The sequence below is a fragment of the Kogia breviceps genome, chromosome 4 (assembly GCF_026419965.1).
Source record: "Kogia breviceps isolate mKogBre1 chromosome 4, mKogBre1 haplotype 1, whole genome shotgun sequence".
NCBI classification, from domain to species: domain Eukaryota; kingdom Metazoa; phylum Chordata; class Mammalia; order Artiodactyla; family Physeteridae; genus Kogia; species Kogia breviceps.
The window spans coordinates 61,819,092-61,845,387 of record NC_081313.1 but is presented as its reverse complement, the minus strand read 5'-3'; the positions used below and the strand labels follow the sequence as shown (position 1 = coordinate 61,845,387).

General features: G+C 35.2%; 1 protein-coding gene across 2 annotated transcripts in view; it reads right to left on the bottom strand.

The window, feature by feature from the left end:
* The window catches only part of SCAMP1 (secretory carrier membrane protein 1), a 107,802-nt gene that overhangs the window by 35,767 nt on the left and 45,739 nt on the right, over positions 1-26,296 (bottom strand). For both annotated transcript variants that reach the window (XM_059061394.2, XM_059061395.2), the window contains 4 exons: positions 26,089-26,187; positions 24,716-24,824; positions 22,399-22,527; positions 17,966-18,125 (listed from right to left, as the gene is read on the bottom strand). In XM_059061394.2, coding sequence (XP_058917377.2) covers positions 17,966-18,125; positions 22,399-22,527; positions 24,716-24,824; positions 26,089-26,187 — 497 coding nt within the window. The remainder of the gene's footprint in view (positions 1-17,965; positions 18,126-22,398; positions 22,528-24,715; positions 24,825-26,088; positions 26,188-26,296) is intronic.

Below are 26,296 nucleotides of genomic sequence, written 5' to 3'. Positions count from 1 at the left end.
AAGACCGAGACCTAATCACAGGCCTACAGAACGCTTCCCCTCCCCCACACCTTACTATCACATTACTAAAGGTCTATTTATAGCAGTTCCTTTTACCTAGTACATCATGTCCAGCTATCAAGTAAAAATTACAAGACATACTAAAATGCAAAAAACAGTTTGAAGAGATAGAGCAAGCATCAGAACCACAGTCAGATATGACTAGGATGTTGGAATTACCGGATCAGGAATGTACAACTATGATTAACATGCTACAGGTTCTAATGGATAAACTAGACAGTATGCAAGAACAGATTAGCAATGTAAGCAGAGATGGAAATTCTAAGCACCAAATAAATTAATTTTATTTTTACGGTTCCAAATATGACAGAAAAGCTGGTGTCCAACACATCCCTACCAAGGGCAACTAGAACAGTAGGATAAAAATGGGTAAAAAAAAAAAAAAAATCTGCTTAAATCTGCTGAAGCATCCAGGAATAGAGGGACCATGATTCTGGAGTGGAAGAGAACTACAGAAATGTAAGGTGACTTTCTACGGCCTCAATTCATTTTTCCTGAATGCAAGACAATAAGTTGAAAATTCAGATTCTGTCTGCAGAGAGCACTGCTGCCAGGGAACAGACAAACCAACTGAGATTTGGCAGATTCACAAAACTAAACTAAGCGACACAAAACTAAAGATGCACTGTAACAAAATACTGATGAGAAATGAGAAGTGAGAAGCATAAAACTGGCCCAAACATGCAGCCAACTTTTCTCTCAAGGCATGTACCAAATACAGAAGCTAAAGAGATAAGCAGAGCCTCTGAAAGCAAAATAGACTTTTCTGCAGTGTTCCCTAATGGGAAAAGGATTAGAACAGCAATTCTGAAACTTTGGTCTCAGGACCTCTTTATTTTTGAGCATCTCTAGGAACATTTGCTTATGTGGGTTGTAGCTCTTGCTTTACCAAATGAGAAACTAAAATTGAGAAATGTTTAAAGCATTTAACTAATTTTTTAGATAATAAATTGCTTATAATAAAATAACATTTTCATGAAAACTGAAAAAAAAAACAGCAAAAAGAGTAGCATTACTTTATATTTTTGCAAACCTCTTTAATGTCTGGTTTAACAGAAGATAGCTGCATTCTCTTTTCTGTTTCTACATTCAAACTCTTTGCAAGTCATGTAAGCCTCTGAAAAACTCCACTGTATACTTGTAAGAGAACAACATCTTAATGTTATTATGAAATAGTTTTCATGTCATGGACCCTCTAAAAGGACACTGTCCTCCCTCCCTTCTCCCCTCTAGGGATCACAGGACTATACTGTGTGAGTCCAGGACTTGCTGAGGGAGCAGCCCAAGTGAACATATCAGGTTCTCAATTAAAAACCTAGAGGGTTAACCTCTATGACTAGGGCAGAACCAGACATAGAGGGAAATTAAACAAAACTGCAACTCAGCCTTAACTCAGCTTAGCCCCTGACTTATACTCTAGCTGACAAGCACGGCAAAGGTGAACTTGCTCTGAAACAACTGAACATCATCAGAATCCTCCACAATTCTTTATTCACCATATCCAGATTCAATCAAGTCTTGTTAAGTATACCAAGAGATGCACCATATGATTAAATATCAAGAGTTAAGTATGACACAAAAATAAACTCAAAATGGGTTAAAGACCTAAATGTAAGACCAGACACTATAAAACTCTTAGAGGAAAACACAGGCAGAACACTCTATGACATAAATCACAGCAAGATCCTTTTTGATCCACCTCCTAGAGAAATGGAAATAAAAACAAAAATAAACAAATGGGACCTAATGAAACTTAAAAGCTTTTGCACAGCAAAGGAAACCATAAACAAGATGAAAAGCCAACCCTCAGAATGGGAGAAAATATTTGCAAATGAAGCAACTGACAAAGGATTAATCTCCAAAATTTACAAGCAGCTCATGCAGCTCAATAACAAAAAAACAAACAACCCAATCCAAAAATGGACAGAAGACCTAAATAGACATTTCTCCAAAGAAGATATACAGATTGCCAACAAACACATGAAAGAATGCTCAATATAATTAATCATTAGAGAAATGCAAATCAAAACTACAATGAGATACCATCTCACGCCAGTCATAATGGCCAACATCGAAAAATCTAGAAACAATAAATGCTGAAGAGGGTGTGGAGAAAAGGGAACCCTCTTGCACTGCTGGTGGGAATGTAAATTGATACAGCCACTATGGAGAACAGTATGGAGGTTCCTTAAAAAACTAAAAATAGAACTACCATATGACCCCACAATCCCACTACTGGGCATATACCCTGAGAAAACCATAATTCAAAAAGAGTCATGTACCAAAATGTTCATTGCAGCTCTATTTACAATAGCCAGGACATGGAAGCAACCTAAGTGTCCATCAACAAATGAATGGATAAAGAAGATGTGGCACATATATACAATGGAATATTACTAAGCCATAAAGAGAAATGAAACTGAGTTATTTGTAATGAGGTGGATAGACCTGGAGTCTGTCATACAGAGTGAAGTAAGTCAGAAGGAGAAAAACAAATACTGTATGCTAACACATATATATGGAATCTAAGAAAAAAACATGTCATGAAAAGATTAGAGGTAGGACAGGAATAAAACACAGACCTATTAGAGCATGGACCTGAGGATATGGGGAGGGGGAGGGGGAAGGGTAAGCTGTGACAAAGTGAGAGAGTGGCATGGACATATATACACTACCAAATGTAAAATAGATAGCTAGAGGGAAGCAGCCACATAGCACAGGGAGATCAGCTCTGTGCTTTGTGACCACCTAGAGGGGTGGGATAGGGAGGGTGGGAGGGAGGAAGATGCAAGAGGGAAGAGATATGGGAACATATGTATAACTGATTCACTTTGTTGTAAAGCAGAAACTAACACACCATTGTAAAGCAATTATACTCCAAAAAAGATGTTTAAAAAAAAGTTAAATATGGACAATACAAAACAAATTCACAGAGCACTCTAGATACTGAAGTGTGCACACAAAGACATTAACAAAATTTCATAAGAGAATAAAATCTTTAAAAATGTTCAAGTACACATGGCAAAAGTGAAAGAAACTACTGAAATTAAGAATTTAATACATGAGTTTATACTGGGATAAATTCCTAGAAACATACAACCTGCCAAGTCTGAATCATGAGGAAATAGAAAATCTGAACAGATCGATTACTAGTAAGGAGAATGAATCAATAACCAAAACCTCCCAAAAACAAAAGTCCAAGACCACATGGCTTCATTGGTGAATTTTACCAAACATTTAAAGAAGAATTAATAACAATCTTTCTCAAACTCTTTCCAAAAGCACAGAAGAGGAGGGAACACTTCTAAACTCATTTTACAAGGCCAACATTACCCTGATGCCAAAACCAGACAAGTACACTACAAAAAAAGAAAATTACAAGCCATTGTTCCTAATGAACATAGAGGCAAAAACCTTCAATAAAATATTAGCAAGCCAAATTCAACAACAAATGAAAAGGATCATAAAGCACAATTAAGTGGGATTTATTCCAGGGATGCAAGGATGGTTCCAAATCCACAAAATCAATCAATATGATACACCACATTAACAAAATAAATAAAGGATGAGTATCATATGATCATCTCAATAGATGCATAAAAAGCATTTGCAAAAATTCAACATTGATTTATGATAAAAAAAAACTCTCAACAAAGAGGATATACAAGGAACATACCTCAACATAATAAAGGTCATATATGACAAGCCCACAGTTAACATCATACTCAATGGTGAGAAGCTAAAAGCTTTTCCTCTAACATCATGAATAAGACAGGGATGCCCTCTCTCACCACTTTTATTCAACATAGTATTGGAAGTCCTACCCAGAGCAATTAGGCAAGGAAAAAAAATCAAAATCAGAAAGGAAGAAGTGAAATAGTCACTATTTGCAGATGACATGATATTTACATAGAAAACCCTAAAGACTCCACCAATAAACTGTTAGGACCAATAAACAAATTCAGTAAAGTTAGAGGGCACAAAATCAATATACAAATATCTGTTGTGTGTCTATACACAAAAAATGAATAGAAAGGGAAATTAAGAAAAAAATCTCATTTACAATTGTACCAAAAAAAGAATAATAATAAAATGCCTAGGAAAAAATTTAGCCAAGGAGGTAAAAGACCTACACAATGAAAACTATAGGACACTGATGAAACAAACTAAAGACATAAATAAATGGAAAGATATTCCACACTCACGGATTGGAAGAATTAGTATTGTAAAATGACCATACTACACAAGGCAATCTACAGATTCAATGCAATTCCTAACAAAATACCAACAGCATTTTTCAGATTCACAGAAATAGAACAAACAATTATAAAATCTATATGAACCTTAAATAGATCCTGAGTAGCCAAAGCAACTTTGAGAAAGAAGAACAAAGCTGGAGGAAACAAGCTCCCTGACTTCAAACTATATTGCAAAGCTATAGTAATCAAAACAGTATGGTACTGGCACAAAGACACACACATAGATCAATGGAACAGAATAGAGAGCCCAGAAATAAACCCACACATATATGGTTAATTAACATTCTACAAAGGAGCCAAGAATATATAATGGGGGAAAGGACACTCTCTTCCATAAATGGCACTGGGAAAACTGGACAGCCACATAAAAAAGAATGAAACTGGACTACTATTTTAAACCATACACAAAAATTAACTCCAAATGGATTAAAAACATGACCATAAAACCTGAAACCATAAAACTCCTAGAAGAAAACACAGATGGTAAGCTCCTCAACATCAGTCTTGGCAACGATTTTTTGGACTTGACACCAAAAGCAAAAATCAACAAGTAGAACTACATCAAACAAAAAAGCTTCTCAGGACTTCCCTGGTGAGGCAGTGGTTAAGAATCTGCCTGCCAATGCAGGGGACACAGGTTCGATCCCTGGTCCAGGAAGATTCCACATACCATGGAGCAACTAAGCCTGTGCGCCACAACTACTGAGCCTGCACTCTAGAGCCTGCGAGCTACAACTACTGAGCCCACGTGCCACAACTACTGAAGCCCGTGCACCTAGAGCCCATGCTTCTCAACAAAAGGAGCCACCGCAATGAGAAGCTTGCACACTGCAAATGAAGAGTATCCCCCGCTCACTGCAACTAGAGAGCCCACGCACAGCAACGAAGACCCAACGCAGCCAGAAATAAGTAAATAAAAGACCTGACCTTTAAAAAAAAATCTTAAAAAACAAAAAGTTACGTACAGCACAAGAAATCATCAACAAAATGAAATCTATCAAATGGGAGAAAATATTTGCAAATCATATAATAAGGGGTTACTAACCAAAATATATTAAAAATCTCATACAACTCAATACCAAAAACCCCCCTAACAATCCAATTAAAAAGTGGGCAGAAAATCTGAATAGATATTTCTCAAACGAAGACACACAGATGGTCAACAGATACACAAAAAGATGCCTAACATTGCTAATCATCACATAAAAGCAAATCAAAAGCACAATGAGATATCACCTCATGTCTCTTAGAACGGCTATTATCAAAAAGACAAGAAATAAGAAGTATTGGTGAGGGAGATGAGAAAAGGGAATGCCTAGGCACTGTTCATGGAAATGTAAACTGGTGCAGCCACTGTGGAAAAGGGTATGGACATTCTTCAAAAAATTAAAAATAGAACTACCATATGACCCAGCAATTCCACTTCTGGGTATTTATCTGAAGGAAATGAAATCATTATCTGGAAGAGATATTTGTAATTCCATTTTCATTGCAGCATTGTTCATAATAGCCAAGGTACGGAAGCAACCTAAGTGTCCACTGATGCAAGAATGGATAAAGGAAATGTACTGTGTGTATGCGTGTGTGTGTGTGTGTGTGTAGTGTGTGTGTGTGTGTAGTGTGTGTATATAAACAAAATGGAATATTATTCAGCCTTAAAAAAGAAGGAAATCTTGCCATTTCCAACAACATGAATGAACCTGGAGGGCACTACACTAAGTGAAGTAAGCCAGACAGAGAAAGATAAATAGTGCATGGTATCACTTATTTGCAGAATTTTTAAAAAACAAAGTAGATTGGGGCTTCCCTGGTGGTGCAGTGGTTGAGAGTCTGCCTGCCGATGCAGGGGACATGGGTTTGTGCCCTGGTCCAGGAAGATCCCACATGACAAGGAGCAGCTAGGCCTGTGAGCCACAGCCGCTGAGCCTGTGCTCTGCAACGGGAGAGGCCCCAACAGTGAGAGTCCTGCGTACTGCCAAAAAAAAAAAAAAAAAAAAAACCTCATAGAAACAGAGTAGAATGGTGATTACCAGGGGCTGGAGTAAATTGGGAGAAGTTGGTAAAAGGACACAAATTCTTAATATGAATAAGGTCTAAGTATCTAATGTAGAACCTAGTGACTATAGTTGACAATACTGTATTGTATAGTTGAAATTTGCTAGAAGAGTACATTGTAAGGAAAGAAAAGGTAAATATGTGAGGTGATGGATGAGTTAACTCAATTGTGGTAATGCTCTCACAATGTGTATGAATATCAAAGCACCATGTTGCATACCTTATATATATTACAATTTTGTCAGTTATATCTCAATAAAGGTAAAAAATGAAGGTAAAATGAAAATGGTTTCAAACAAAATTTAAGGGAATTCATTGTCTGTAGACCTATATATAAAAGAGAAAATGATAAAAGAATAGATTAAAAATAGAATAATACTTTATTAAATAATCTAAAAGGTAAAGAAAAAAAGGTATTTAACAGATATGCTTTATATGGTAAGCAATAGCTATAAATATTAAATATAAATCCATGTACAGGGCTTCCCTGGTGGCGCAGTGGTTGAGAATCCGCCTGCCGATGCAGGGGACACGGGTTCGTGCCCCGGTCCAGGAAGATCCCACATGCCGTGGAGCGGCTGGGCCCGTGAGCCATGGCCGCTGAGCCTGCGTGTCCGGAGCCTGCGCTCCGCAACGGGAGAGGCCACAACAGTGAGAGGCCCGCGTACAGAAAAAAAAAAAAAAAAAAAAAAAAAAATCCATGTACATCACTAAAGATCAACAAAAATGTAACTAAATTACATATAATTTTAATGTAATTATATATAAGTGTAATTACAGCAAAAATATAGACAAAAATATTCCACTTAAATCTAGATTATCAGATTTTTTTACAACTCTTTATTAGCTGTATTTTTGTATATTTCTTCCCATTGATCACATGCACATAACCATGTACAGAAATGCAAATATCATTTCAGTCAACTCTTTTTTTATACAGCAGGTTCTTATTAGTCATCAATTTTATACACATCAGTGTATACATGTCAATCCCAATCGCCCAATTCATCACACCACCACCACCACCACCCCCACCGCTTTCCCCCTTTGGTGTCCATACGTTTGTTCTCTACATGTGTGTCTCAATTTCTGCCCTGCAAACCAGTTCATCTGTACCAATTTTATAGGTTCCACATATATGCATTAAAATACAGTATTTGTTTTTCTCTTACTGACTTACTTCACTCTGTATGACACTGTCTAGGTCCACCCACGTCTCAACAAATGACCCAATTTCATTCCTTTTCATGGCTGAGTAATATTCCATTGTATATATGTACCACATCTTCTTTATCCATTCGTCTGTTGATGGGCATTTAGGTTGCTTCCATGACCCGGCTATTGTAAATAGTGCTGCAGTGAACATTGGGGTGCATGTATCTTTTTGAATTATGGTTTTCTCAGGGTATATGTCCAGTAGTGGGATTGCTGTGTTGTATGGTAATTCTATTTTTAGTTTTTTAAGGAACCTCCATACTGTTCTCCACAGTGGCTGTATCAATTTACATTCCCACCAACAGTGCAAGAGGGTTCCCTTTTCTCCACACCCTCTCCAGCATTTGTTGTTTCTAGATTTTCTGATGATGCCCATTCTAACTGGCATGAGGTTAGTCGTAGTTTTGATTTCCATTTCTCTAATAATTAGTGATGTTGAGCAGCTTTTCATGTGCTTCTTGGCCATCTGTATGTCTTCTTTGGAGAAATGTCTATTTAGGTCTTCTGCCCATTTTTGGATTTGGTTGTTTGTATTTTTCATATTGAGCTGCCTGAGTTTATATATTTTGGAGATTAATCCTTTGTCCATTGATTCGTTTGCAAATATTTTTTCCCATTCTGAGGGTTGTTTCTTCAACTTGTTTATGGTTTCCTTTGCTGTGCAAAAGCTTTGAAGTTTCATTAGGTCCCATTTGTTTATTTTTGTTTTTATTTCCATTACTCTAGGAGGTGGATCAAAAAAAACCTTGCTGTGATTTAAATCAAAGGGTTTCTTTCCTATGTTTTCCTCTAAGAGTTTTATAGTATCCTGTCTTCCATTTAGATCTCTAATCCATTTTGAGTTTATTTTTGTGTATGGTATTAGGAAGTGTTCTAATTTCATTCTTTTACATGTAGCTGCCCAAGTTTTCCCAGCACCACTTATTGAAGAGACTGTCTTTTCTCCATTGTATATCCTTACCTCTTTTGTCATAGATTAGTTGACCATAGGTGCGTGGCTTCATCTCTGGGCTTTCTATCTTGTTCCATTGATCTATGTTTCTGTTTTTGTCATAGATTAGTTGACCATAGGTGCGTGGCTTCATCTATGGGCTTTCTATCTTGTTCCATTGATCTATGTTTCTGTTTTTGTGCCAGTACCATATTATCTTGATTACTGTAGCTTTGTAGTATAGTCTGAAGTCAGGAAGTCTCATCCCTCCAGCTTCGTTTTTTCCCTCAAGACTGCTTTGGCTATTCAGGGTCTTTTGTGTCTCCATACAAATTTTAAGATTTTTTGTTCTAGTTCCATAAAAATGCCATTGGTAATTTGATAGGGATTGCGCTGAATCTGTAGATTGCTTTGGGTAGTATAGTCATTTTCACAATAATGATTCTTCCAATCCAAGAACATGGTATATTTCTCCATCTGTTTGTATCATCTTTAATTTCTTTCATCAGTGTCTTATAGTTTTCTGCCTACAGGTCTTTTTTCTCCCTAGGTAGGTTTATTCCTAGGTATTTTATTCTTTTTGTTGCAGAGGTAAATGGGAGTGTTTCCTTAATTTCTCTTTCAGATTTTTCGTCATTAGTGTATAGGAATGCAAGAGATTTCTGTGCCTTAATTTTGTATCCTGCAACTTTACCAAATTTCTTTATTAGCTCTAATAGTCTTCTGGTGACATCTTTAGGATTCTCTATGTATAGTATCATGTCATCTGCAAACAGTGACAGCTTTACTTCTTTTCCAATTGGTATTCCTTTTATTTATTTTTCTTCTCTGATTGCCATGGCTAGGACTTGCAAAACTATGTTGAATAACAGTGGTGAGAGTGGACATCTTTATCTTGTTCCTGATCTTAGAGGAAATGCTTTCAGTTTTTCACCACTGAGAATAATGTTTGCTGTGGGTTTGTTGTATATGGCCTTCATTATGTTGAGGTAGGTTCCCTCTATGCCCACTTTCAGGAGAGTTTTTATCATAAATGGATGTTGAATTTTGTCAAAAGCTTTTTCTGCATCTACTGAGATGATCATATGGTTTTTATTCTTCAATTTATTAATATGGTGTATCACATTGATTTATTTGCATATATTGAAGAATCCTTGCATCCCTGGGAAAAATCCCACTTGATCATGGTGTATGATCCTTTCAATGTGTTGTTGGATTTTGTTTGCTAGTATTTTGTTGAGGATTTTTGCATCTATATTCATCAATGATATTGGTCTGTAATTTTCTGCTTTTGTAGTATCTTTGTCTGGTTTTGGTATCAAGGTGATGGTGGCCTCATAGAATGAGTTTGGGAGTGTTCCTTCCTCTGCAATTTTTTGGAAGAGTTTGAGAAGGATGGGTGTTACCTCTTCTCTAAATGTTTCATAAAATTCACCTGTGAAACCATCTGGTCCTGGACTTTTGTTTGTTGGAAGATTTTTAATCACAGTTTCAATTTCATTACTTGTGATTGGTCTGTTCATATTTTCTATTTCTTCCTGGTTCAGTCTTGGAAGGTTATACCTTTCTAAGAATTTGTCAATTTCTTCCAGGTTGTCCATTTTATTGGCATAGAGTTGCTTGTAGTAGTCTCTTAGGATGCTTTGTATTTCTGCAGTGTCTGTTGTAACTTTCCTTTTTCATTTCTAATTTTATTGATTTGAGTCCTCTCCCTCTTTTTCTTGATGAGGCTAGCTAATGGTTCATCAATTTTGCTTATCTTCTCAAAGAACCAGCTTTTAGTTTTATTGATCTTTGCTATTGTTTTCTTTGTTTCTATGTCATTTATTTCTGCTTTGATCTTTATGATTTCTTTCCTTCTGCTAACTCTGGGTTTTGTTTGTTCTTCTTTCTCTAGTTCCTTTAAGTGTAAAGTTAGATTGTTTGAGATTTTTCTTGTTTCTTGATGTAGGCTTGTGTAGCTATAAACTTCTGTCTTAGAACTGCTTTTGCTGCATCCCATAGGTTTTGGGTCGTCGTGTTTCCATTGTCATTTGTCTCTAGGTATTTTTTGATTTCCCCTTTGATTTCTTCAGTGATCTCTTGGTTATTTAGTAATGTATTGTTTAGCCTCCATGTGTTGGTGTTTTTTATGTTTTTTTTCCATGTAATTGATTTCTAATATCATAGCATTGTGGTCAGAAAAGATGCTTGATATGATTTCAGTTTTCTTAAATTTACTGAGGCTTGACTTGTGACCCAAGATGTGATCTAACCTGGAGAATGTTTTGTGTGCACTTGAGAAGTGTAATCTGCTGTTTTTGGATGGAATGTCCTATACATATCAATTAAATCTATCTGGTCTATTGTGTCATTTAAAGCTTGTGTTTCCTTATTAAATTCATGTTTGGATGATCTGTCCATTGGTGTAAGTGAGGTGTTAAAGTCCCCCACTATTATTGTGTTACTGTCGATTTCCTCCTTTATAGCTGTTAGCTGTTGCCTTATGTATTGAGGTTCTTCTATGCTGGGTGCATATATATTTACAATTGTTATATCTTCTTCTTGGATCAATCCCTTGATCATTATGTAGTGTCCTTACTTGTCTCTTGTAACAGTTTTTAAAGTCTATCTTATCTGAGTATTGCTACTCCAGCTTTCTTTTGACTTCCATTTGCATGGAATATCTTTTTCCATCCCCTCACTTTCAATCTGTATGTGTCCCTAGGTCTGAAGTGGGTCTCTTGTAGACAGCATATAGATGGGTCTTGTTTTTGTATCCATTCAGCAAGCCTGTGTCTTTTGGTTGGAGCATTTAATCCATTCACGTTTAAGGTAATTATTGATATGTATGTTCCTATGACCATTTTAATTGTTTTGGGTTTATTTTTGTAGGTCCTTTTCTTCTCTTGTGTTTCCCACTTAGAGAAGTTCCTTTAGCATTTGTTGTAGAGCTGGTTAGGTGTTGCTGAATTCTCTTAGCTTTTGCTTGTCTGTAAAGCTTTTGATTTCTCCATCGAATCTGAATGAGATCATTGCCGGATAGAGTAATCTTGGTTGTAGGTTCTTCCCTTTCATCACTTTAAATATGTCATGCCACTCTCTTTTGGCTTGTAGAGCTTCTGCTGAGAAATCAGCTGTTAACCTTATGGGAGTTCCCTTGTATGTTGTCTTTTTTCCCTTGCTGCTTTCAATAATTTTTCTTTGTCTTTAACTTTTGCCAATTTGATTACTATGTGTCTTGGCATGTTTCTCCTTGGGTTTATCCTGTATGGGACTCTGAACTTCCTGGACTTGGGTGGCTATTTCCTTTCCTATGTTAGGGAAGTTTTCGATGATAATCTCTTCAAATATTTTCTCGGGTCCTTTCTCTCTCTCTTCTCCTTCTGGGACCTCTATAAGGCGAATGTTGTTGCGTTTAATGTTGTCACAGAGGTCTCTTTGGCTGTCTTCATTTCTTTTCATTCTTTTTTCTTTATTCTGTTCCCTGGCAGTGAATTCCACCATTCTTTCTTCCAGGTCACTTATCCCTTCTTCTGCCTCAATTATTCTGCTATTGATTCCTTCTAGTGTAGTTTTCATTTCAGTTACTGTATTGTTCATCTCTGTTTGTTCTTTAATTCTTCTAGGTCTTTGTTGAACATTTCTTTCATCTTCTCGATCTTTGCCTCCATTCTTTTTCCTAGGTCCTGGATCATCTTCACTATCATTATTCTGAATTCTTTTTCTGGAAGGTTGCCAATCTCCACTTTATTTAGTTGTTTTTCTGGGGTTTTATCTTGTTCCTTCATCTGGTACATAGCCCTCTGACTTTTCATCTTGTCTATCTTTCTGTGAATGTGGTTTTTGGTCCACAGGCTGCAGGATTGTTGTCCTTCTTGCTTCTGCTCCAGACAACATTTTTTTGAGTTTATTTTTATCAAGCAATACAAAGAACCTACATACACTTTAGTGTACATCATGATTTCCTCCAGGTTAGACTGGGGTCCCAAAGGACAATGAACTAAAAGCAGCAAAAAATAACTTATAACAAGTAACAGTTTTATGGATCATCAAAAGTAAATGATAAAACCTAACAAAAACAAAAAAAATAAAACATTCCGTATGCTAAAAAAAAAAAAAAGTTCATGAAGAACCTAGGGGTAAGATGGGAATGGAGACACAGACCTACTAGAGAATGGTCTTGAGGATGTGGGAAGGGGGAAGGGTAGGCTGTGACAAAGTGAGAGAGTGGCATGGACATATATACACTACCAAACGCTGAATAGTTAGCTAGTGGGAAGCAGCCGCATAGCACAGGGAGATCAGCTCGGTGCTTTGTGACCACCTAGAGGGGTGGGATAGGGAGGGTGGGAGGGAGGGAGACACAAGAGGGAAGAGATATGGGAACATGTGTATATGTATAACTGATTCACTGCGTTATAAAGCAGAAACTAGCACACCACTGTAAAGCAATTATACTCCAATAAAGATGTTAAAAAAAAAAAAATTCCACCTACCATTTGTTGACCACCTTTAAAGACAAATATTTTGCACATATTATCTCTAATCTTCTTATCAACTCTGCAAATGTTATGCCCAATTTACACTCAAAAAACGGAGGCACTGAGAGGTTTTACTGCATTTTCATAACAGCACACAGCTTTTAAGTGGGGAAGCCAGAATTCTAACCCTTTCTTAGTCTGTTTCCAATAATCATACTTTTTAACAAAACACTGCTTCATTAATAATTACCTAATATTTTAGAGTATTTACATAATGCTTGGTGATTTGTGGAAGCATAAAATTAAGAACAAAGTCTTTTAAAAAATATGTAAATGACAAAATGACAACTCTGAGTTTAATTCTGATACCTAATAAACTTAATTTTGAAAAGCACATATGCTTGAAACTTCTCTATAAAATTCTTCTTCAGATTCAGGCAATGGGATTAATTCAGGGAGGTCAAAGTCCTTTGCATATATCAGTAAAAGGAGCTTCTTGGTTGAAAACTAATGTAACTGAGCAGGCCCTATGGGGCCTCCCTGGGACAGACCATTCATTCCCTCATAACCTCCACTGTAACTCCTCTCTGAAGTACCTAGATAATAATATCTGCTGCACACTTCTGGGGTTGTTCTATAGATGCTAAAACTATCACCAAATAGAAGAAATTAACTACTTGACAAACATGAGCATGTAGCCCCCAGACCTACTGGCGCCTAAGGATTGATAACATTAACTCCTGTTACATCACCAACAAGCAGTCAGAGAATTGTGTATGAGCTGGTCACATACCCTGGGACCCCCTTCCCCACCTTGCCTTTCAAAATGTTTTGCTGAAACACTTCAGGGAGTTCAGGGGTTTTTGAGCATGAGCCACCCGTTCTCCTTGTATGGTACCTTTACAATAAATGCTGCACTTTCCTTCACCACAACCCAGTGTCAGTAGATTGGCTTTACTGCACACAGGTGAGTGGACCCAAGTTTGGTTCAGTCACACTAAGAGAAGTCATATTCACATAGAACAGTATTTTATACAGTTTAAAACTCATCTTTTTCATGGACATTCTGATATTTCAATGGTTCCAGTAAAAACAAGGTTTGGGGTTTATTTTTCTGATTTCAGAAAAGAATGTTTATTAAAAACTTAAATCCTCAAAAAGATATCCAAGAAGACTCATTTGAAAATAACTAATCTTCTATTTAGAGATATATCACAGGTATGATATCAGTATTAAAGTACTCTATATTTCAAATTTTGGGGGTGTTTGAATATTACTGTTTTAATGTATAAATTCTACTAGCCAAAGTTTCAGTAAAGCCTACTTTTAAACTCGTTTATATATTATATATTTCTACAGGGCAAGTACCATGTCTTCTTTGTATCTCCAGCCTAATGTATACTGTCTGTATTCAGTGAGTGATTAATTTAACCTTAGGTACTTATTTTCTAACTGCTTTACAATCATTAGTTATTTATCTTAACATCTCCCTAAGAGCATCAAGTGAATTCAATAACAAACTTGCAAATGAAATACTGAAACAGAAACTCAGATGACACGGGAAAACCAACTTCTCATGCATGATAACTAATTTTTAAATGATTATTCCTAAAAAGAATTAAGCTTTATCACATTTTAAAATCATTAAATGTAATTATCAGTATGATTTAGTATATGAGTTTATTGATTATAATCACTTAAATGTAGATTTAAATTTTTTCAGTAGGCTCTAAAGCTATTAGCAAATACTTTAACTCAATCTAAAGGCATTTTATAATTCAGTTAAAACAATTATATTTTTCTTCCCAGCTTAAGAGTTAATATAAAAAGGTTTACTCAGCCATCATGTTATTAAGCAAACTACAACAAATTCGTGATAACAAAGTTAACCATTAACCTTTAAAAAGGATTTACTTTTAGATTATGAGTCAACAGGGAGGCAAAGAAGGAGATAAAGTATATACGGCAATTAAAAATGCAACTTCAACTGACTAAGGGACAAAAAGCAAAGAACTGATCATTCTAGAATAAAGACTTCCTAATATGCCCTCTAGTTATTTTCAGCACCCCACGACAAAGCTAACAGCTACTCTAGAAACTTGGAATTACCACCTATCTACAAGGGGGGAAAAAAAATTCACCAGACAACTAAAAAAAAAATCTGATCACATTCTCAGACCTAATGTCCCTCTAACTTGTATGTTTGCAAAGACTGGTTTATTCTAAAATCAATCCCTGGGCTTCCCTGGTGGCGCAGTGGTTGGGAGTCCGCCTGCCGATGCAGGAGACACGGGTTCGTGCCCTGGTCCGGGAGGATCCCACATGCCGCGGAGCGGCTGGGCCTGTGAGCCATGGCCGCTGGGCCTGCGCGTCCGGAGCCTGTGCTCCGCAACGGGAGAGGCCACAACAGTGAGAGGCCCGCATACCGCAAAAAAAAAAAAAATAAAAATAAAAAAAAAAAAAAAAAAAAAAATCAATCCCTGCCATTTTTTGGGGGGGCTTACCATTCTTTTCTTCACTTCTAGGAAAATCTGAAGATACCAAGTTCACAGTAGGTATTTAAATATGGCAATAGAGGCAAATACATCATTAGCCAGAGAAGAATAAAACTTGAAAAACTTTTAAAAAGCATTTTAGCTTCACTCCAGAGTCTGATTAATAAAAACTAAATGCTTTCAATAACAACTTCTTTTAAGAAATACATGAATCTGGCCTAAAAGATTTTAGTTACCCATTTTCTACTGACTTACATAATATGTTCAGATGCTTGTGTTTCATTTCTTAATCATCAGTGTTGAAAGAGAATATGAAACATTTGCACATCCTGTGACTCTGCCCCTTCTCAAAAGGCTGTAATCCCTGTCAAAATTGATCTCAAATAAAGCACTTATGTGAATATGTAAAGTCTATTTAAAACCCTGTATTTAATATAAATAATCATATCCAATGTATCTGGTTTAAGATTTCCATATTTAAGGGAGAAATCTGTCATCAGTAAATGTTTAAAAAACTTTACCAGATACTTCAGAAGAGACTTAACAGACCCAGAAACCACTGGCAATCTGGGTGAAGAAAATGCCAAAGTTATACACTGAGCAGGTATATTAATTAATGATTTAAAATACTTTCAACTTTCCCCTAAAAAAACTATTCTTCTCAGTTCTGCTCCAAACAGTAAAGCCCAGATAATTAACATATTTGTGATACATATACTCTAAAGGGTTGAGATGCAGCTAAGAATTTAGCCCAGGGGTTAATAATGCCAGAATTTAAAATGTTCCAGAAAGCATTTTTATTTTCACTGGCAAAGAAAAGGAATAAAAGGAACCAAGTGACTTCAAGTGATAAATGGCAGAAAACTGGCTTTTTATAGTTTGTTCTGGCTACATTTGTCACAGAAGGCTTAAAATTCAAAGTCTCTAGTTTCAGGTCATTTTCAAAGTCTCAAAGACCTCCCCATTCCCACCCACAAGCATCATTACAGATACACTGGTAACATGATGGAAGTAGGCAAGCAGAGGCCCCATGTCAAAAAATTAAAAATTAAAAAACTTGTGAGCCAGACTTAGATAACAAGGAAAAGAGCAGCAGTAACTCTCCTCCTGTTCACGCAAGGAGTAAATAGGTCCCTTTTATTCTTCTCCAACCTACATCTATAGGAGTGCCCCTCCCCATTCCTTGACAACCAACCTCTCACGTTCCATTAGATTCAAAGATTTTCCTCCCTTTCCCTCCTCCCATCTATTTTCTTCCCTTCGTTCCATTTCTAACCAATTTAGTTTTCTGTTGAATGACATCTTTTTTCTCCAAATTCCCTAATCTTCCCCCTTCTCCTTTTACGTTTTCTGTTTACGTATTTGCGTTTCTAATTCCATTTGGCAGGGCTTTGGGGGATGGGGGTGGTGATACAAATTCTGAATAATCAAAGAAATGTTTTGTTCAAATAGAAAAACAAAGTTAAACAACTGAATGTGGCCCTCTAATTTCCCTAATATATCATCTGCACAATACATGCCTATTTCCTAGTAATGCTGCTCCTCATACAGGAGAGTTGAAAGAGGTTTGTTATTCATAAATGAGTTTACTCAAATAAAAATAAGTTGATAAACAATTGAATACATGGACTCATCTAGGGCTATCATCTAAATCAGCATTTCCCAATGTTTATTTCCTAAAGCAAGAGTCCAACAAGGTACTAAACACACGTGCACAAATAATGGTTTCATGGTCATATCATAAAGCACACAAGGTTCTTAAAGAAGTCTAAGAAATTCTGAAATGAAGAAACTTATTTTATTATCCCACTGTCCCAAACTTAAGCTAATGAACTTTTTTTTCTACAACATCTAGTAATACCCCACAGAACACGCATTTAAGAAATGTTAATCCTAACCATTGATTAAAATATACCATGCAAAGTAGTATAGTTAATCTTATAGTCTAAACAGTTTTAAAACATTACTGCATTTTGAGAAACCAAAAATGAATTTACACAGAAAATAATTACCAAGTTGCTAGTTGAAAAGTGACTCACTTTAAATATCATATGTATATTCACCCTACCTAGGCTACCTAGGTTCATTTAAAAATTAGGCCGTAATCACCACTCCTGATTTTTTCTGAAGGGGAGAATAAAAAATAAAATTTTCTTTAAAGTCAAGTGTATCATATGGAATAGAATCTTTTACAAATATTAAGACCTAAGATTGTTCTCATTTTTCCCTCATTCATTTTCATGTTTGATCTTTTTCTCAAGTGGGAGAAAAGAATAGGATATTATTTGTTACAAAGTCAAATGAATACACGAGCATGTTATATACGGACTTAATACACCGAGATGTTATATACAGACTTTTCTGAAGGTATATTATACAATAAAAAATTTGAAAAATGAAAATATGTCACTTTTCTCTTTAAGGTGTACTACAAATTATTTACTTCACAGGTTTTAAAGAGCATATTTTAAAGTACACACATTTTACCTGAAAGCTCCGTAAAGTGGTCTGTACCAACAGACAAATGAACAAGGAGTAAAAAGCAAGAACCACAGGATACTCAATCCAAAATCAACCCCTCTTGGAGGATCAACACAAAACCAAGCCAAGCATCCGAAGATATTTAGAAACAGTGTTACAGCATGGACTGTGGAATCAAAAAACAAAATAGAAAAGAAATGTTTACATTCAATTTATGTGTTCATTCAACAAAAATTATAAATGAAAAAATACTTCCTAAGAGCAAGTGTATTCTACCCATGTTTCCATTTAGTATTTTTCAAAACATCGTTGCTATTTCTTACATGTTTGATTTGAAAACAGAGTATTCACAAGTAGAAGAGTCCTAATACATGCACTGTTTGGCAAAAATTCTTTTGGCCCTCCCCAATGGGCAATTACACAGCTAAACCAGAGATGCACAACCTTAAGGGGTTCTCCCCTGGGAAGGAAACGTGATGACATGTGATGTGTCTCTTGATTCAAGGCCCAAGCAGAAAAATAGTGGCTGCCAGGGAAAGAACCGGGACTTGCGAGGAAAAAGATCCTACACTCAGAACTATAATTTTTACAGAATGGGGTGGCAGGCTCCTCGCAGTGTGAACTACACAAGAGAAGAGAAAATAGAGAAGTGCCCTGCACAATCTCACTGTAACATTTTTAAGCAATAAAATTAATTAGAATCATTGGACTAAAAATACTAACACAGCAGAAACTTCCAGTGACTATACAGTCAATCTATAAGAATTATTAACTCATCTTCATAAAGCTGTCCACTTTTTAAGGTCCTGGGATTAAAAACAATGTTCTGGTAGGGGATTACACTTATTTTTTAAAGTTTACTATGATGCACTTTACCTGCTGTGGCAGATCTTTCTTTTCATTAACACAAATAGATCTTGGCAAATTCTTCTTATATTGTTAGTAATTACTTTCCCTGACAGACCAAAACCCAAAAATCTGAGTAACATCTAAGGACACTATGATCCTAAAGAACAACATTTACCCATTATAATTAATAACTTTTAAGAATTTTAAAAATTTATTCACAGGCTGAATTTATTACAAGAAAGAAATTATTTCAAAAGTTAAAATACTGTTTAATGTAAACTACCAATACAATAAAAATATACCAACAAGCTACTACTTTAATTAAAAATAACAAAGGGAAAACCTAGTGAATGTAAATTTTTAAAATCAACATACATTAAAAAAAACTTTAAAATCTCTTTAAATTATTAATCAAATAAAATTAATACTTAATGAAACAAGGTATAAACACATTCTAGGATGCCTCTAAATTTGCTCTCATCTAACAACCAGATAAACACACAAACTCCACAGAAGAATAAAGAGCTCCAGAGGAGGAATGAAAACACCTGGGTTACAGTGACATAATAGCGAGCTAATCACCCTCTGTGCATTTCAATTTTTCAACGGGAGAAATGCAGGAGGCTCTTCCAGCTTTAAAATTCCACCCCATTCTACTACACAGGAAAGACTGTTATTTATTCCCATTAGGATTTCTAACTCATGAAAGCTAGCTTACTAATAAATTTACTCAAAATCCTTTGCCAGGAAATAAAAGTAGTTCTGTTAAGGGCTTCAAAACAGAATTCAAGAGATTGTGAGATATTATTCTGTAATATTAAATGGCATCCAATTACTTAAAAAAAATTTTAAATGTTCAGAACATTCTAACTCAAATTTCAACCTCCAAAGAAATAACTTTTCAAGGTTTATCTCCTAACCTGCTTAAGAAAAAAAAGACAGACTATATCGGTATGAGTATTTTAAAGTTCACAAAAATTCTTCCAAGTATAGATAAAAATATCAATTGAATTTTGTGTAATCTATTAAAATTTTTTCTATATGTGTTTTCATAGCAACCAACAACCATGATCAATAATAGGTCATTTATTTGTACCCCAATGAAGAGTAAACATCTAGGCCTACTTACTAAACAATCAGCCCACTTACACAGAGATCAAAAAACATATAGAAAGGCAAGGTAATGTGAAATGCATGATTCTATGTTGCTAATGTCAATCCAATTCCAACCCACTTGGTGGATTCCAAGTATAGGTAAAACATTTAAGAAAATTTTAGGGCATTTCATTTACATGATTTCCAAGTTGAATGACCCTCCTTCTTATAAAATTTCAATTTGCTTTATTAAGCACTCAAATCTGGTATTAGTGGACCTAAATTTGCAACTATCACTAGAATCTAAATTTGCAACTATCACTCTTCTTGCTAAGTTCTGCATTACAATATAGATACCTAAAATAAACAAATTTAGGACAATATATATCTTCCTCACTAAGTGGTCTTTAATGTAGCTGGACTTTTTTCCTTCTCTTTAAATTCAAGAGTATACTCAAAGAGGTTGAGATTCATTTCATAGCGGTATTTTCTAATTGCTTCAGTTCCTTTAGAGTGAAAATTATTTGCTTCAAGTAAGGTAACTTTGAAACCATATCTTCATCATATTTGGGTTTAAAATGTAAATTACTTCTTTATTTTGGTACTTTGTAGGTGGTATAACATGGAAATCTAGACTCTGTGATCTAGAGTCAAGCTACCCAAGCCCAACCTTACTTGCTGTGTAATCTTGGACAAGTTACCTCAAATTCTCTAAGCTTTAGTTTCCCAATCTATAAAACTAGATAATATAGTAGCTGCTTCATAACATGGTTAAGATTTAATAACATAATGTATATAAAGTGATTAGTTCTGTGCCTGGCACAAAGTATTGATAAATCCTCCATAAATGTTATCTCTCTTTTTTTTTAATGTTATCTCTCGTTATAATTATTAGTACAATGTGAAAGCATTTAGTCAACTCCAAAATCAGTAACAAGATGACACTTCTTGAAAACAATTTATTAAAACAACCTATATTTTATGAAATTTAGAGATAGTGCTGAACTAGCACTAGATCTTACTTTGTTCCAGGTAATACTTCTTCAAATTGGAACCTTAACTGGATGGAATCTTGAGCCCTCTTTGAATACAGTTAACAGATCTGCCAACTGAATAGGGCTAGGAAAAACTATAGCCAACTATACTATTTCTAAGAACCTCAGAAAGTTATATATTTCTAAGACAAAACAGACCTATTTTGAAACAATCAGCATTGGTAAAGCAGTTAACCATTCAGTTAAAATTAATCATCTTACCCATTCAATCTCTATTTACTAAATTCCTTATAGAATTTTCTTCCAACACCCAATCCCCCATTTAAAATGTTTTTTCACTAAAGTCAAAGAACTTATACTTAAAATGTGAGGCCAATTTCTGCTCATTAAGAAAATAATTATTTTATAATCTGCATATATTTTATGATATATTGATTAAATAAAATATGAGTTGTTTAGTATGGACATATATGGAATCAAAACCTTTAAAAATAAAAATATGTAATACTACTGACACTCAGGATTAACCAAAGAAATCAGATTAACAACATAACTCAAAAGAAACTAAGAGTTAAAAATGTACTATCCATAACGAATCACTTCTCATATTCCAAAGCAGTTTCACAAATGTGAAGAATACCCCTGAAAGATTTTGAGGAAAATGATCTCATATACTTGGTGGAGGGAGGCTCCCTAATCATACAGTAAGAACACACACATTTCCTCCAACGAGAGTTTACTCCACAATGTGTCCATTAACCCAGCAACTGTGCAGATGAGAAGTCATGACAGCTACCTCTCCTACTGACACAGTGACGTTAAATGGGGCTGAGACTGCTGTTTGGAATAAAAATGCAACAGAATAAGTGGGAATTCTGTGTACATACAAAAAAACTGGTAACAGCTTGACATTTAGTTTTAATATTCCATGTGTCATAATTATATTCAAAGCAATGTGAACATCACAGCCTAAAATGTATGTCCCAACATTCTATTTAATGAAACATCCTATATTAATTAGGCACTTCCAATAATAAAAATATTACTCACCACTTGAAAATGAAAAGTAAATTGTGCTCAAAGCTCTAAGAAAAAGTTTATAATATTTCAATATTTTATGCCCCCCTTTAAAAAATCATAATGCTTTAAGAGACTTCATTTGCGTAAAAATCATATGAGTAATTTTTTCAAAGCAAATATTGCCTTGACAACATTTTGCAGGGAGAAAGGATCACTGAAAATTCTACTGTATGATAGGGAAGTCCTTTCCTCAAAAGAATGCCAGTTCTCAATATATAGGTCTTCCTCAGCTAACAACTTAGATTGTCACATAGTATACAATTTTGACATACCTAAATACGACATGATTCACTCAAAATTAAAATATCTATAGGAAAAGACCAATTTATGATACTACCCTTATATGAGTTTTTAAAAAGTGGATTTTGACAATAAAATATAAACTTTTTCAAATAAATATATAATTTGTTCTATACTCACACATCCACAAGTAGTACATAATCTTTACTGTCTTTTGGAATTCTACAGGAATGTCTACAGAAAAATCTTGATAGAAACAAGGTCCCACAGGAAAATTGTCAGGAAGAGGTGGCCAATTGTTTTTTCTTCCTGCAAATAAAAAAATGAAGTTATTTATATAGGGACAAATATGTGCTATTCTTTTTGCATGTAATTATTTGTTTCATAATAAAAAAGAATATTATCTATTATTTTAATAGGTGTTTCAAAAATATAACACTGTATCTCTACATTCCTACAACTCTGAAAACCAAGCTTTTTATTTTTAAAAATTTTCCCAGAATATCAATTTAGAACTCATTAGATGGTAAAATAATTTTCCAGTGTCATACCACTTATGTAAGTTGAAACAAGAAAAGAAGAAAGAGCACAGGGACATATCCTGTGACTGTGTCCTAAAAAGAGATTTATTTCAAAGTCCCAAGACTCTGGCTCTCACATGAAGGCCATGAAGTTTTTAAGTCTCTACAGATTTCCTCCTCCACGTCTTCAATCTTTAAATATAACTCCTAATGCATGTGGAGAGGGAAGACCAGCTTCTGAATCTTTCAAGTTTTCTACTGTTAACTCCATAAAGAAACATAAGATAACCAGTACCAAAGAATCAAATTTGGAAATCTCCAAGTCTGAAAAAAATAATGTCCAAAAGACACATGTAAGAAAAGCATAAAACTATGTGAAAACACAATACAGTCATGAGAAAGAAGCTGAGGAATTATAGCACCTTCAAAAACCTAGAGAAAAAACAAATTCCAACTGTAAGGAGAGAAAATGTGTCTATTTAAAGAAACTAGACTGAAAATAAGGCTTGGGAAGTGATGTGGGGAAATAAAAAACTAAAATTAAAGAAGAAGTCAAAACATTGAAAAGAGAGTAAAAATAGCACCTAAAGGCCATTTTCTCATTTTAGATATTATATCCCACACTTTCAAAGATTAGATTTTACATACTTTTTCATAGACCAGGAAATTCTTCATAGTGGGAAAAAAGCATCTTCTATTTCTGATTCTTCCCAACATGTCTCCACTGTTTTATCATTCTTTTCAAACTACATGTTTTTCTTTCATTTTTCATACAAGTCTCACATTACTCGAGAAGCAGAGAATAGTAGTAAGGAACAAAGGCTCTGAAACTATCAATAGAAGTGCCTAGACACTTACTGGCTAGGAGGCCTTGGGCAACTTATTCAACCTGCTGAAGACTTTGTTTCTACATCTGTAAAGTGAGAAGAACTCACCACCCTTCACAGAATTGTATTGAGGATGAAATGAGCTAACAGATGAAAAGTACTTAAGTGTATAACATATGGCAAGTCTCTTAATTTACCACACTTCATAACTACTTCATTTACTAAAACATCTCTCATAGAAGTAATTTGTGTTAGTCAAAGCTAAGGGAACAGGACAGATTTTCATTACATGTATTTTAGAAATATTGATCTCAATTAAACCTCTAGTTTCTCCTTTCACAGATGCTGTCTCTGATGTTGCAAGCAAGAAAATGGCCCAGGATAAATGTGTGCTCATGAGGAGGCCCTAGACTTACACATTCCAGGATAAGGAAGAAATAGTTCAGTATCACTGAATGTTATCACTGTCCTAAATTGTCACTCCTTCACTACCCAGACATACTCACAATGACTTGTCTAGTTCTCTCATCCCTTCTTACCCAGAGACTTGCTAGCTTTCCCTAAGCTACTCCCTTGAAGTGACCTTTGGTAGTCACAGCCTGAATGAATTTCATAGGACATAATCAAAATTCACCACTTACTTATTCCTTTGGAATCATCAGAATACCCCAGGCTTCCTAGAGTCAACTCACCACAGATGCTTTTTTTTTTTTTTTTTTTAAACATGGTTTGACATGTATGGATATACTTGTGAGGACAGGGGCAGATTAATTCGAAACTGGTCTGAATAAACCAAAAGTTAAGAGTTAAATGTAGTCAAACATAGGGCACACTCCCATGTACTCATAAAGCTTTAACAGACTGAGGTAAAGGCCCAAAAGCAGAAGCAAAGACTCCTGACCTTACAATAAACCAAAATCATCATATTTGCATTCAGAGGCTAACACTGTTCTAATCTATCAAAACACTATGTAAATCAGCCAAGATCAGAGAGTCACAGAGCATCAGGTAGAAAATCTGCCATGTCTGACCTCCTTGCTAGAATAACAGGGCAGAGTTTTATCCACAAACGAAATGATCTAGAGCTAGTGCAGGCTTATTTTAAAGAATTTTAAAGTTATTGTTATTTGAAACTTCTTAGGATATTACCATGTTGACTGAGATTTTGCATTTCTCGTTCTCGACGATCTAATTCTGCTGCTTTTCTTTCTAGTTCTTCCTGGCGTTTAAGAAGTTCAGCTTGGGCCAAGGCATGCTCCTAAACAAAAAATAAGGGAATACGTTGTCAGAAGTATAAAATACAGTAACATTTCTACTTCTACTTCTACTATACTCCTACTTCTCTACTATGCTAGAAACCTAATTCAAATTCTCTTTCCACAATATAGGAATCCACTAAAGATTACAGTTTCAGAAAAAATATTATGGAAATATTTGGCCCATTTTGGCCTTTTGGTTATGAAAACCCACAGTAGAAATGTTGGGCCCATTAGGACAAGAAAAAATTCTCTCAGTAAAAGCAGTTAAAATCCTAAGGTAGGACTTGAGGACACAAGAAGGGGGAAAGGTAAGCTGGGATGAAATGAGGGAGTTGCATGGACTTATATATACTACCAAATGTAAAATCGATAGCTAGTGGGAAGCAGATGCATAGCACAGGGAGATCAGCTCGGTGCTTTGTGACCACGTAGAGGAGTGGGATAGGGAGGGTGGGAGGGAGACGCAAGAGGGAGGAGATATGGGGATATATGTATATGTATAGCTGATTCACTTTGTTATACAGCAGAAACTAACACAACATTGTAAAGCAATTATACTCCAATAAAGATGTTAAAAAAAATCGTAAGGTAATTGGGAAAATGAAATTAAGGTGAACTCTGTGGCTAAATGAGTGAGGGACTGAGACAAAGAGAACAGCTGAGGAAAAGAGACAGGTGGAGAAAAGGGCAACTGAACTGGCTCTTATGAATTGGGTTAAATGGTACATAAGGTTCCCAGTGCAGGAATATTATATAATATCTTATATTTTATAAGATAATGAAGTGAAAGGAGGATATGGTTAAGAAATTCTGGTTTATAACTCCATCTGACTTTATGTAATACCAGGCACCCTATTCATCTCTTTTTCTTGGTATTTTTGCCACCTCCTACTTCCTACCACTGTGCTTTGCTTAGCCATCATAACTCCCTTCCAATAATATCTATTGATATATCATTGTTACTTTAATGGAATTGTGCATTAAAATGTGAGACCAAAAGCAATAAATATTTCTCTACACAAATTATACACCAAGATGATGTATGAATTCAATAACTGCTAATAATGGAGTAAAGCAAATGCTATAAGCTGAAAAAGAGGTATGAGTATTATAGGATTGAGAAGCTAGCTGACCCAGACTCAAAAGTGAGTTAAAAATTGAACAATAAGGAATGCACTATACAAAGAATTATTTTGCTCTCAAAGCAAATGTTATTGATATTGTAATTTCCAATAAGAATTTACAGATGTAACATGAACTAACCTTTGCAATCTGTGTATAAGCCGGATGTTCCTCTGTTGGTTTCATTATTGCTGGTTGTGTACTGGGTACGTTAGGCATTTTCACATTGCCCGGTGGAGGCTAGGAAGATTAAGAAAAGGACAAATTACATAACATAGAAATCCAATTTCAACTTCAACTTCTTTCAAAAAGTGTAACACCAATAAAAACCAAAATGGCAAGAACTGCC